Genomic DNA, 14061 nt, shown 5'->3' on the forward strand with positions numbered 1-14061 from the left:
CCACAGCGCAGAGCACAGACTTGGCTTGGCTTAATCGGGTCTCTTGGTTTAGACTAGGCTTAGGGTTGGCGAAAGAAAGCGAGGCCCCGATCTCCACTGCCGGCCATGTGGGACCTGAACCCAGGGACAGACCCCTCCAGACAGTGCAGGCCATTTGCAGTGCTAAAGATTCTCTCTGAAAAACCTAGTCCCTTGTTATTAAAAAGGGGTGTAAGCACAGACTTAGAGAGGGGTACAGAGGAGTTGCTGTGGTTATTATTTCTCATCGATTGGGAAAAGGAGTTCACTTTGCTCAGTAAATAGAGCTTTGATGGATTCCCAGGATCCTTCCAGGAGCTGATCTGCTAAAATGACACTTTTTATTACTGTTCATAAACGCCGATCTCCAGGTGCTGCTGGGATATTACATCTAAGCTGTGGGCAAACTTGCCAGTCCAGTGGCTCAACAAGCAAGGTGTGGGAGGCTGCTAGCTGGTGCCTGTCCCAGCAGTGCGGGCCTGGGTGCTGGCCAGCCTGGCACAGGAGCAGGCCTTGGAAGTCATGCAAGCAGGGATGGTGCAGAGTGCTTGTTTCACACCCCATTCCCTGCTAGTGTGAGAAGCCGGTGGGCGCTGGGTTGCCATTGTCACAGGCCATTCAAGGATCGGCCAGCAGGGTACGTAAGGTAGAGCCAGAGCTCCATCCCAGGACTCAGGTCTGGCTTCTCTCCAGCCAGCACTGGGATCTAGAGAATGAATCCCTTGTCCTAAGTTAAAATGGGGCTGCAGCTTTGCCCAGTGGAATGTTTGGTGAACTGACAGCAGACCTTCAAGAAGGAACCACTTCCTGGACTGTTTCAGTAATTAGTAAATATTCTTTCTCCTTTTAAAAATTCATCTGCCAGTTCCTTTTTTTATCCAGTCTTCACATGAGTTGGAAGCAGCACTATATAATGCTCAGCTATAGATATCTTTATCGTGTGTGTGTGTGTGTGTGTGTGTGTGTGTGTGTGTGTGTGTGTTGCTGGGGATCGAACACAGGTCCCCGTGTATGCAAGGGAAGAGCTCTGCCACTGAGCCAGATCCCCAGCCCATAGATGTCCTCAGGACGAACTTGGCTGTAAAATCCCTGAAGGACAGTAACGCCTGGTCTCGGCGATGGGCTGGACAGGGACTGAGGCAGGGCTGTGGTAGAGGAGGCTTTGTAGTCCCAATGAGGTCATTTGCTTACAGAATAATGAAGCTTTTGGAACACTGTGAATTATGGACCCTAGAACTGACTGTTTAATGAGGAAATGTGTTTCCTTAATGTAATTGTCTTAACAATTTCTTCGTGTTCATAAGAAAGAAAGGCCTGTATGAATTGTCCTAATTTCTCTACTCATTCTCACTTCATTCATGGATGCCACGAATACTTGTCACCTGCCCGTACTATGCTAGGCTCTGAGACCATGACGAAGAAAGCAGACTGGACCCAGGCCTGGACTCAGACGAGCTCTGCAGTAAAATCAAACTGTATTGGGTTTATTCGAGTGGTGATTGTTTAGAAATTGTAGAAGTATACAGAAGTGTAGATCTGTGTTATTTATATTGTAGATCTGTGCTGGTTATATTTTCACCTGGCAAGATGCAGTACAGGGAAGTTGGACGTGGTGACACACACCTGCAGCCCCAGCCCTCCGGAGACTGAGTCGAGAGGGCCACAAGTCCAGGCCTGGCCTTGGCCATGTAGTAAGACTCTGTAAAGTCAAAATGAAAAGGGCCGAGGACCTGGCGTTTAGCTCAGTGGCACAAGTGCCTGCCTGGCAAATGCAAGGTCCTGAGTTTGATCCCCGGTACTCAAAAAGAAAAAGGCTGGAGCTGGAGCTTGGTGCGGCGGCCCTGGAAGTCAAGGCCGCGTCCTGACAGCGTCCGTCTCTGCTTTTCTTCCAGCCCTGCAGTCCTTCATCGGAGCCTACGCGGCCTACCCCCGGGAGCTGAAGCACATCTTCCACGTGCGGTCCCTCCACCTTGGCCACGTGGCGAAGAGCTTCGGGCTGAGAGATGCTCCTAGGAACCTCGGCATCCCGGCCAGGAGGAGGAAAGCAGCCCTGAAGAGGTGAGGTGATCGGAGGCAATGGCCGGAAGGCAGGCAGACGTAGAGAGTTCTGTGGAAATGAGCTGCGTGTGGGGGTGTGGGTGACGTGCACAGAGTCACCTCTTCCACTTACGGTTTGTGATAAGTCATCCCTATTCTGCCTGTCTCAGTCCAGTAAGCTTTTGGAACTAGAGGAAAAATACTTGCTCTCTCCTGCTGGGCCCAAATATAGAGGGGCTCAGTGAGTGGTCAGACCCATTGGGAAAGAAGAGTAGCCCTGCCTCAGGGAGTGACTCGGGAGCTTGCTGCATCCACACCACTGGTCCTGGTAACGGGCCCGGACCTGGGGACATGGCAGCCTGGAGCTCAGGAGCTGCTGATGCCCCGATCCCTAGCATGCTGGCCTTGGGGTGGCACTGGGCTGTGCACTGCCTGCCACTCCATGGTGCTGAGTGGTTACTAGGTGAGTATGTGTTCACAGCTGTCCAGGAGGGTCTGTGGGCTGAAGGCCTACTCAGGTCCAGCCTTATGTGTTGAGACATCTGCTCAGCGAACTTCCATTATACCAGTGTTTCTTTCCTTTCTACGGCTAGAGCTGTGGAGGCCCACAGGTGGTCGGTCTGTCGGGAACCGTGGGGTGAAGTTGTGAGGCACAGTGACACAGTGTCTGAGGGCACATTCTTGTACTCCTCCATTTCCAGATAGCGCCCTCAAGTGCTCTGGGGCTTGTCCGTCCTGCTGTGTGTTAGATAGAGCAGCCCGGCCATCTTGCCCTGAGGCACGGTTTGCTGCTGGTTCCCCGGTGTCTGCTGGTTCTCTCCCCAGCCTTGTCAGGGCCCTGGCCTCCAGAACAGCGGCCCTAGAGTCAGGGATTTGCACTTCTCTGCAGCTCCCTTCTGCTATGAGTTTTGGACCATACCTTTTCTCTGTGTCTCAGTACCTCAGTTTCCTCAACAACAAAACAGAGTTACTCCACTGGACCACTTTGAGAATCAAAACTAGGTGACACACACAAATCCACCTGTGGACCCTACAGTTAGCCAGACTGCTAAAAACCAGTCGAATACTTCTTTCTAGCAGTCAAATCAAGACCCTGGAGCATCTAACTTGACCAGGCTATCTTTTCCCTTGAAGCCATGCCCTCATGGGGAGCAGTGTCCCGTGGTTCTGTGAGGCAGATGTAAGCCCCGCGCTGCTGTGCCGCACTGCTGCCCTCCGGTGCGCCCAGCTCTGCTCTCCTGGCAGCTTGAGGCACAGGGCTGTAGACCAGAGATTTCTGTGCCTGCCTCCTCAGGTCCAGGAAGACGCAGGTACCTCTGGGCCACTCGCAGGCACATGTGAACAGCAAGGTTGGGTCCTTGTCTTTGAATTTGGTGTCTCTGTCCCTGCACTCGCTGGAGAGTAGGCAGCAAAGCTGACAACACAGGGCCCGGGGTGACCTGGTAATGGGAAGTCTGCCCACCCATCCCATCACCACTTCTAAAACTCCAGGATTCTCCAGGAGGGGGGCGTGGCCTGCCAGATGACACTGAAGGGTTGGGGGGCTTTGTTTATTCTGCTCCCCAAATAATAATTGCAACATTCTACTATTAGCAGATGATCTAAGTGTATGCCTTGCAATTTCATTAGCAAGTGTTAAGCCGGCTAACAGATCTTCGGACTAGGAAGGCACAGTCCTGCCCAGATCCTGGGGAGCCGGGCACGGGAAGCAGTTGGGCGGGGGAGCCGGCATTGTCCTTACCTTGAGAAGCCGCTAGGGAAAGAGCAACCGCTGCCTCCTGCCTCCTGCCTCGTCTGACCCTGGATAGCAGATGGGCACCAAGACCACTATCCCCCTGTGAGCAGGGGATTTGCAGGGCTTTATCCAGGGAAGAATGGGCTGATTAGCCGATAAAGAGCATGTAAGATGGTGTGGGGCAGCCTTTGATGTCTGGCCGGCGCGGCAGGAGCCGGGTGGTGAGCGACAGCAGTGTGTCCCAGGATTACTCTGCCGTGACAGTGGCGCACTCTGTTCCTGCCATGTCACCACTCAGTTAGAGCTGCTTTTTCTGTTATGACGGCCTTCTTTTGAAGGCGTTTCTCTCCACGCCACCCGCCCCTGCCTTTCTAATGCGGACGGGCTGGAGGGTACAGCACTACCTTTCTGTGTTGGGGAGTCTTGTCACTCCTGAAGGAGCAGTGATTTCGCAGCTAATCTGCACATGGACCGTATAATTGTGGTCAGAGCAAGCGGCAGAGAAAACCTGACAGATTGTCCACACCTCAGTCAAGGCCCAAGCAAATGCCAGTTGCTGCTTTCTAAGCAAGCCCACAAGGTGCAGAGTGGTGCGTGGCCCTCATTGTCCAGCCGCAGCGCCTCCCAGAAACCCGCCTGTCAAGCAGAGAACGGGTTCTTTGTGTTCTGTGCAGGTGGGCAGAACAGGAGCACTTAATCCCCTGAACTGTTCACTTCCAGCTTGGGCTGTTTTCCCGCCACAGTAATTACAGACCCAGTTCATCAGGCTGAGCAAAGAGCCGGTCCCACTGCCATCAGATAGCCGCTGGAGCGCGGGCCCTGGGCAGGGCAGGGCAGGGCAGGCTAGGCTAGGCTCAGCCCCTCTGACTTCTCGGCATTTCTGTGTGGTGTCAGGGGATTTTATCTTTCCTCTTGTCTTCATCCCTGTACCCGCCATTTCTCAGAACAAGAAAATAAATACTTAACGTCCCCAAATGAGATCTTAATCACTAGGTCTCTGTTGACTCTTGCAGCCCTCATTCAGAAAGGGAACAGTAAATGCCTTCCCCCTGCACATGGAAATACAGTCACAGCCACAAAACCTCTTCTGACACCTACACACAAACCTGTCAAAGCCGCCCCTCCCCAGACTCCTACACACACGGTACACAGGGAGTCGTGCTGTTAGTAAAATATTGAATGGCCCCTCAGCAACATCCTTCACGGGAACACTGTTTTCCTCCCGTGAAATGCAGTTCTTATTTTGAAGCTGTGTAGACTCAGCAGTTCTTGAGAAGCAAAAGGAACATTCTCCAGAATTGCCGTCTTTCCAGGAGGTGTGGGGACCCGGGGCTGCTTGCATGTGAACGGAACTGTCATGTGCCTCTGTCTGTTGGGATGGTCGTGTTCATGCGGGCAGCAGACCCAGGGACGTGAGCAGGTGTGCTGCGTGGGGCCATGGCCCTGTCCCTGTCCCGCAGCCTGTGCAGAGTGGTCCAGAACATAGGAATGTGCCTTGGGCCTTGGCGTTTGGGGACAGCACGAAAGAGTGAATCTGCTGCTTCTAAAACACCCCCTTCCGAGAGTTCCTCGCTGTGCCCTGCTCTTCCCCCAGGTTGCTGGTTTCATGTGTATTGGTGTGTAGTCAGCTATGCGAGGCGCGTGTTGCCCCAGCATCCGCACCGTGCCTCTGATGTCCTCTTAGTGCTTAGAAACCCCTGGGATGGCACCCTGCTGCTGTAGAGAAACAACAGTCTCAACCTCTGAGTGTAAACGTGGGTCCACCATAGGTTGACTTGCTCAGACTGTCCTCAACAAAACGCTGCCTAGTAGCCCCGATTCCGTGAGATGCAGTATTGGCCAGCGGGACACCAGGCTCCTCCCACCCCAGCCTTCCCGCTGTGACTGTGATGGAGCCCGCCGCCTGGCCCGCACTGTGTGGAGGGTTTCCTTCACCCTGTACTTCTGACGGCCTAGAAGTTGGTCCTCCTTCTAAGTAAGTAACCGTCTGTGGGGAGATCACCGTACAGCACTCGGTAGCTGGAGTCTTCCCTGAGTCACAGTGGCTTCGTCGTCCAAGCGCACCACAGCTGTGAGAGCCCTGTGTGTTGTCGTTTCTCGTCATCAAGGCCTTGCCGTGTCATTCGCTTGTCCCGTTGTCATTAGGTGACTGGTGAGCCTTGGTGCCTGGAACAGGCTGTGCCATAAGGAGTTCGTTCCCCTCAGCACTGTCCCTCGTGTCTCCCCTCACTTCCTGCCGTGGTGAAACAACACAGATGAAACTCTAGCATCCCTGCTTGTGTGCTGTGTGCTTCCGGGCAGGTCTCTCGGCCTCTCTGTGTGTCGGCTCCCTGCCTCTCAGAACGCTGTACTAGGCCTCCCCGGATTGTGCGGAGTGGAACCAGCTGCTGAGCAGGAAGTATCGCCTCAGGGTCTCCCACGTGGAGAAGCAGTGACCCTGTGACCGCAGTGCCTCATTCCCTGCCTCCACATGTCCATGCAGCGGGGAGGGAGAGCCAGGGCCGACTGCAGCACCCGCAGACTTGGCTCCCCAGGAACAACCTTGAATGCTCAACCGGCTCCCCGGAAGACAAGTGTTATGGAGCTGCAGCTGTGTCTCCCTGTGAAGCAATATTCTCATCATTAGGAGCAGCTTGCCTGCCAATTTTTACGTGGCATTTACAACCTTCCTAATATCACTTAATTAGCTGAAGGCAAACCTGGAATCTTGCCACTGAAAATTTTCTCAATTTCATTGAGCCAGTTCTCATTCTGTAAAAAGCAGATTGGCCAAACACGAGATCAGAGGCTGGACAGAACTGTGCTGGAAGACGCAGGGGTCTGTCCTGCACCACCACCTGTCCTGGGTCAGCACTCGCCCCTGTCCTATCCCGTGTCCAGCACTCTTGGTCCCCACTATGCTGTGTCTTCCAGGGTCTGCTAAGCCCCTCAGACTGCACCTGCACTCCCAGATCACTCCTTCCAGGTCTCCCTGGGGCCTCTAAGAGGAGCCCCTGGGGCAGGTGGACCTGCAGATGGAGGAACAGAATCTGTTCTCCAGGCCGCTGGGCAGCCTCATGAAAATGCAGGTGCCAGGCCCACACCCCAAAGCCAGTCTGAAATCATGAAGAGGATGGAGAATTGATCACCCATTGACCTGGTGGCACCCCTGAACTTGGGAAGAGTGTGGTCCTCACAGCAGGTCACTGGGTGACTCTATGCAGTAAGGTGGAAGGAGGCACTGGCTGCAAGACCTGTCATTCAGAGAGGAATCAGAATCAAAACCACCTCAGATGACAGACGAGTGGATTTGTGTGGCCATTTTGCCCAGGGGCGCGGGATGATGACCTGGATCAGAGCCTGGGTTCTTTACAGCATGTGCACAGGGCGAGGAAGAGATAGGAAGACAGCCGTGAGGCCCGGGTGGGGTCCTCCAGTCTGTGCAGGGCACGCAGGCTGGGTGTGGCGTGAGTGCCCCGCGTGTGTTTGCGGCAGCTGAAATGGGCTGGGCGGTGTGGGCACACTGCTTTCCACGGTCAGATGTTGCAAGCCCTGCTCTTCTGGGTTCTTTAATTACAGCTCTGCACATGTAGCTTTTTACATTCGGCCTTTTGCTTCCACCACTATTTTTTTCCACCTGACACCATGCAATTACCAGCTCTCCACCTCCTCATGGAACAAACGCACTCTCATCCCTGCCCGGCTAATGAGGCGATTAGAGGGATTTCACGGTGACCCTGGGCTTCCTCCACACCTGGGTCACCTGCAGACAGCAGGAGCCACGGGATGTACTTTCACTCACACAGTCGGGGCCGACAACAAAGAGCAGGAGCCTGGCCAGCCTCTCCTGGGAGGGTGCCGGAGCCATCCAAGCGCTGGTATTAGACGTGGCCTGCCAGTGGCCAGCAGACACCACACGGGGGCCTGCATGGGAGCTCGTGCTCTTGAGTAGATCGCCCTGCCCGGGCTCTCCTTCCATCACGCAGAGGTCAGGAGCACACCAGTCTCCCCACCCAGGCCCTTTTCACGGAGCCCCTTCCTGCAGCAGAAAGTGCCTGTCCGAGTCCCTGTCACCTCTTTCTCACTAAAGGCCAGAGCCTTTCCCATCTGGCTGGGACCTGTACGGAATGGTTCAGTCATTTTCACACGTCGTCTTCATCCTGGCCCTTACATTGTTTGAAAGCAGCAGTCTGAATTGTGATGTTTTAACTTGTGAGTAGAGAGGAGAGATACAGCTTGGGAACCAGCATCCCAAAGTGACAGTAGATGACACGTCTGCGTGCAAGTTTAAGGTCTTTGGTAGAGGCGACAGCAGCTTCTCTCTCAGGACTCACGTGTGCCCCCTGCTGAGCTGAACTCTGTGTGCCCGCTGTTCCCGCCAAGGCGTCCTGGGTCCCTGAGACCAGCAAGAAACCTGGAGCAGACTCCTGGCCACACCCTATGCGTGTCCTTGTGTGCCCCAGAGGGGAGCTGTGGGTTTCCGCAGTCAGCACTGGGCTGAGTGACAGATATACAAATTGGGTTAAGGATATTTTATGTATGAACAGATTATTCTCTGTGTAGCCTGTGGACTGGACTTGGAGCAGCAGACACATTCATTGTAGGGATGGAAGAAGCGGTTCGAAGCCATCAGTGGCAAACACATGTGCCTGTGTGTTCCCCGGATGGCTAGGGGAGGCCTTCAGGGAGATACGGCTGCAGGCGAGGTCTGGCTTACCTCACGCCCAGTGTCCAGTGCAGACACAGGGTGGAGCAGTAGAAGAAACCAGAGCTGTACAGCTGGACCTCACTGAGTTCAGTCCCAGCCCTTGTGCTCCGCAGCAGCGGGATGTCCTGGGCTCAGTGGTCGCTGGAAGTGTGGAGCATGTGCCCTCCTGGCCTGGCCCTCACCTTGCTGTCCCCATTGCCCCTCCAGTGTCCTGCGCCCTGCAGCCCGGCGAGCTGCTCCAGTCGTCAGTGGCGCCTGTTCTGTAGAGGCCCTGCTTTTAGAGCTCCTGCTCTTAGAGTTCCAGGAGATGAACCAGAGCACGCCCTGTCCGTCCCTGAGATTCAGACTCCTGTGCAGGTGATTTCCAAACTTAGAAGGTGGTGGCAGCCAGCTCTGGTCCGAGGATGTGGGCTGAATGCCTAATGTGGCTTCTCCCCTCCTCCCGCCTGCCTTTCCTATGTCACTGATGAGGACTGTGAGCACTTTATCCCTTAGTCAGTGGCTGAGCTGAATGTAGAGGGCTAAAGACAGCCCCTCGCCTGGACTTGGAGGAGGAACTCTGCAACACTGCTGGAGTCCTGGCGCTTAGGGCCACTCAGCCTGGCCGGACCCTGAAGCCAGCCCTCCGTCCTGCAGAAATGCACAGGGCAAGCCGCTCGGACACAGCGCGGAAGCCGGAGTGGCATGGTCTCAGCAGAGGCGGTCCCTGGCCTCCACAAGCAATGCCTGCTTTTGTTCCCCCTGTGCATGTGACCCCCTTGGTTCCCCCAGTGCCCGGGCGAGGAGATGGCCTGCTGTGGAACAGCTGTCTGGGGTAGAGCTGAGGTTTAACCCTGGGCTGGCACACGTGGTGGTTCGTGCTGCCCTACCTTCTAAGAGCAAGCCCTCAGGCAGGGCATGGCAGCACTCACCTATGAGTCCAGCACCCCGGGAACCAAGGGCGGAGAATCACAGTTCATGCCCATCCTGAGCAATTCAGCAAGGCTCTGTCCCAAAGTAGAAGACGCAGCAGGCCGAGGATGTAGCTCAGTCTGATCTGCCCCCAGGATCCTGCCCGCCTCACAAAGCAAGACCTCACCTCTGTCCCACTTTAACTGACTTTTTGAGCTTAGGTTTGTCATTTTGGTTTGTTAGACGTTCTGGGTATTCTGTCATCCATGTGTAAATGTGATAAATGTGCTTAATACTATGGAAGTCACTGGTAAAAACGTCTAATAGGACAGATCAGAGAGCCGAGCTTCTACCCAGAACTTGGTCAGTCTCGGTGTTTTCAGGGCCTGATCACACCCGCCTCACACTTGTTTCCACATATGCCTATGTCCTACCATCCTGACTGGGGAGCCTGGAGCCCTGCACCCGCCCTTGGCTGCTGGGCCCTGCATCCGGTCTCCCTGTGCACGGCTCCAGCCCACACTGCTGCCCAGTCTGCGCACTGACCGGCTAGGAGTTTGGCTTCTCGGCCCTGCAGCCACTCACAGCTCAGGCCTGCCATCGCTTCAGGGCACATTGACCGGAGCCTGAATTCCTCAGATGAGAGGGAGGTGCACATACTCTGTGCTCTATTAATTACAGCACAGGAGAAACCAAGCTGATGGACAGCTGCAAGGCAAAAGGGGTTTTGGCTAATAGAAATTAAAATATTTGGCATAAGGCAGAATTCTACCATTTGTCTTTCTTATCCTTATAATGAAATATTGGAGCTTTTTCTAATTGTAAAGTAAATACACTCATGGTAAAAATTGAGTCCCTTCCCAGCCCGCAGTCCACACTGACTTCAGCTCACATTTATGTAGCCTTCACATTCTTTGCACACGTTTTACGTGTAGGGCTTTGTCTTTTTTTAATGAAATCATCATTTACTTAAAATGAGACTGAATGGGTCTGCTCTTAAGCTATTCAGTTGGGCCAGGGTATAGTAGCTCAGGGGCACAGCACCTGCCTGGCAAGCACAAGGTCTTGAGTTCCAATCCCGGTATCAAAAAAAAGAAAGAAAAGAAGAACAGTTATTTAGCAGCGACTTGAAACTTTATCAGGGCTTCAGTCTTTGAGATCCCGTGAGCATTGTTTTTTATGTTCATGTAGCCAGTTGAAGTGGCTTTATCTTTACACCTGTTGCGTAAATGTTTTGCCGTCTTACTGGGTAGTGTTTGATTGTCAGCCTCACTTGCCCTGCACACACAGCCCGTGAGGCAGTGCCAGAAGCCTGAAGGAGATGAGCATCCTGGAGCACCATGAGTCTGAGGAAACGGTGGCTGTGCAGTGCCTGTGGTCAGCTGGGCAAGGAGGACATTGTATGGACCATGCCAGAAATATCTAGGTGGAATTGAGACGTAGACTATAAGAAAATACTTGAATTTTTAAATTCTACGATGAAGACTTTCCTAAGCCTGACTTTAAAATATTCAAAGAAAATGGTCACAGACATAAAATACATGGATAAGATAAGATGGTTTTAATCCTCTCCCGGAGAAAAAAGCCATTGATAGAAGCCTTTATAAGGGGCTTTTTACCCAGACAGACTCTTCCATGCATTTGTTGATAAAGTTGAGAGAGAGCCCTTCGATTCCTCTGCCCTGGTGGTCACCGTAGCAGGTCGTATTGACTTTCTCATTAGGCTGTGCCTCTCCTGATTGGCAGTGGAAGAGACATCTGTCTGTCCGCTGAATAATCCAGCCTGCAGACCGGGTGCTTCCCTATGGGTAGGTAAACTGATCCGTTGCTTGGTAACCACCGGATTACTCCAGTAGATACTCAGGAAGCCCTGTGAGAGGGGTCTGGGTATTTGGAGGGCAAGAAGGGCAGGAAAGTTGGCAAGTTCTGGGGGGACTGCAGCTTGGCAGAAGGGGCACGAGTGCTCGTCACGTGCTTGGGTTGAGCGGGGTTCATCTTGCCATCTGTACTTTGCCTTTTCAGCTCTGGGCCTCAGAACAAAGGAGGAGACAGAGCTGCCAAGGGAGTGTGGGTGCTGCTGGTGGCTGTCAGACAGGGTCGACCCTGACGTGCTCCCACCTGAGAGCTGGGGCTGAAGAACTGCTCGCCGACCTCCATGAGCCCCTGGGCTGGAAGGACGTTGGTCAGATAGAAGGGTGAGGTAGATGGAGATGTGACAATCAAGTCATCTCCGGGAGAACCTTTGTTTTCTTTCCTGTTGGTGGTTCTGGAGTTTGATCCCAGGACCTCACACATCTAGGCACGTGCTTCCTCCTTGAGCTCCTCCCGGCCTCAGGGTCTACTTTCCCATGGCGACCTCCAGCACATGGACTCTGAGGCCCTTAACAAACGTTCCTGTCCAGCAGTTTGTCTTCCCTGCTGCCCCGGACCAGTGCATCCGTCCGTGGAGGGGCGGCACAGGTGACTACCTGTGGGAGGGGAGGGGCCTAGTGGAGTGCAGCTGTGTCTGCAGGGGCAACACTGCGCAGCTGCATGCGTAGCTGTGGCACTGGGAGACCTCAGGGCTGGCCTGGTGGACGGTGGGCTGCAGTGCTGCACCTGCCTGCAAGCCCACAGCCGGAACAGGTCCCTGCAGCCTGCACTGTGTCTGTAGGCAATTAGGGTATCAATCACCCAGATGAGTTCTGGTTATTATTGTGCTTTAGTGGTGGCAGAAACAGTCATTGAAGTGCTAGAGCTAATGCTGGGGAGAATATTTTGACTCAAATTTTGCATATTTTGAAACTCAGGTTGTTACATTTAAAATTATACACATTGTGAGCACTTGGCTTCAAAGGAGAAGGAAGAAAAAGTATTCCTTCCTGTCAGAACCTTTTCACTCTGTCTGTCATGTAACCTGACTAAAAATAAACCACAGGCACCAGGAGTAGCAGCTTTCAGTTTGGAGCAGGCTGAGTGCTGTGCTCCCACCCGGGGTGTCCGATGCTGGCACCACAGGGGCCCTCGTGGCTCAGGCCTCTGCCCCGGAGTCCAGCACCCAGGGGCAGGGTCACTGCCCTTCAGGAAGTGGGCAGTGCAGTCACAAGAGCCCCAACCCAGCATCAGGGCCCACCAGGGTCATTCCTGGCTTCTGTGAGGGGTAGTGCACATCTCAGGGCCTCAGTTTCCCCACCTTTAACTGAGCATTCGCAGCCCGTGTTGGCCCCCAACTAGCACGGTGTATGTGTGTCTTCCTCTGCTTCATCCTCTTGGGGCCTTAGAAGCTGTGCTCTCAGAATGTCCCCACTTAGCAGATAAGGACACTGAGCTTCTTGTGCAGTGTCACTGGGCTGTGAGTGATAGGCCAGCCCTGGCCGGCCCCAGCCCCAGGACCTCCCTCCTCGCCTTACCCCTGTCACCTGGCTCCTACCCCACTGCTCCACTGGAGCAGGCCTCAGGGACCACAGACTGGGCAGTGACAGTGTATGTTCCCACCCCCCACCCCCCACCGGCCCTTCCTGTCACGTGTGACTTGGTGGACTTGTTTCTCCTCCTGGCCATAACGTAGTGGGAAGCACAGGGCCTTGGAGTCCACTGGCCCTGTCTGACCTCACTTTTGGATTCAGCACTGAAGCCAGGCATGTCAACCTCCTCGAGTGTGGCCTTCTTTGCTGTGAACAGAGGAGAATCACAGCAGCCACGCAGAGGTGGTGGCATGTGTCACTGTGCCCGCAGCCTGCAGGCTCCCTGTGTTCCTACCCAGTCCCTTCCCCGGCACCCGCAGATGCTGTGAATGCCTAGCACTTAAGTAACGCGACTAACTCTACTCTTGCCTCAAACCTCTGTCCCTGGAAAAGATGAGTTCCTCTGCTCCCTTTGCGTGATGCTAGGGAGCAGTTGTGTGACTGCAGCCCTACTCCCAGGGGGAGCTGATACACGGGTCTCAGTGCTTCCGCCCCAGTACAGCAGGCACCTACAGGCTTCTGCAGTCGGTTAGCCGCACTTCTCATGCCAAGTTGCAGAGGAATTCTGTTACATTCATTTTACTGTGAGCTCAGTCCACTTTCTCCTCCAATGGTTATGTAAAGAAAACACCATAAACAGAGTAGTTGGAGCAGGAACCCCACCGCGCAGTACGATAGACTGCCAGTGGATGTTGGAGGAATTGCCAGTGAGTCTATATGAATTCCTTGGTCATTGATTTTGTTGTTATTTTGATGAAAATTCCGTCTTAGGAAACATTTTATTCTTCGGTTTTTATAATTACTCTTCTGAAGGTGACCTGATGGGGGCTGGCGGCTATCTTCTGGGACAGCTTCTGAGGTTCGGCATCTGGGGTGTATTTTGGCCTTGGCGTCTGCCATGCAGGTTGGAGCAGGGAGCAGGGTCCCTCCACACCCAGACTGCTCAGCCACAACCAAAAGCTGCTGGCCTAAACCTAGTGTGGCCACTTGGGAGCCTGCATCCTGGCGCGGGGTTCCGTGGGGTCAGAATCATTTCAAGAGTCTCTTTACACAGGGGTATGACCTCCAGGGCTGACCAGTGGGGTGCATGGGCCTGGCTGCCCGTCCTGGGGGGCTGAGTCCTCAGCTCCTTGGTGCCCAAGGCCCCAGCTGCTGCATGCTTCAGGCTCCCTGGGAGGGTGGCCACTCTGCCTGCTCTGTGTGGTGAAGTTTCGAGTTGGGCTTTTCTCTAGCCCATGGCAAACTGCTGT

General features: G+C 54.1%; 1 protein-coding gene across 7 annotated transcripts in view; it reads left to right on the plus strand.

Moving 5' to 3' along the window:
• Positions 1–14061, plus strand: part of Ddx31 (DEAD-box helicase 31) — a 63880-nt gene that overhangs the window by 48896 nt on the left and 923 nt on the right. For 4 of the 7 annotated variants that reach the window (XM_063244163.1, XM_063244162.1, XM_063244165.1 and 1 more), the window contains one exon: positions 1911–2076. In XM_063244163.1, coding sequence (XP_063100233.1) covers positions 1911–2076 — 166 coding nt within the window. Of the gene's footprint in view, positions 1–1910; positions 2077–11091; positions 11369–11390; positions 11829–14061 lie in introns of those variants that run through there. The other 3 variants (XR_010045962.1, XR_010045960.1, XM_063244164.1) reach the window with 3 other exon arrangements.

This window comes from Cavia porcellus, unplaced genomic scaffold, assembly GCF_034190915.1.
Source record: "Cavia porcellus strain 051 isolate PalLab524CR breed Dunkin Hartley unplaced genomic scaffold, mCavPor4.1 scaffold_49, whole genome shotgun sequence".
Lineage (NCBI taxonomy): Eukaryota > Metazoa > Chordata > Mammalia > Rodentia > Caviidae > Cavia > Cavia porcellus.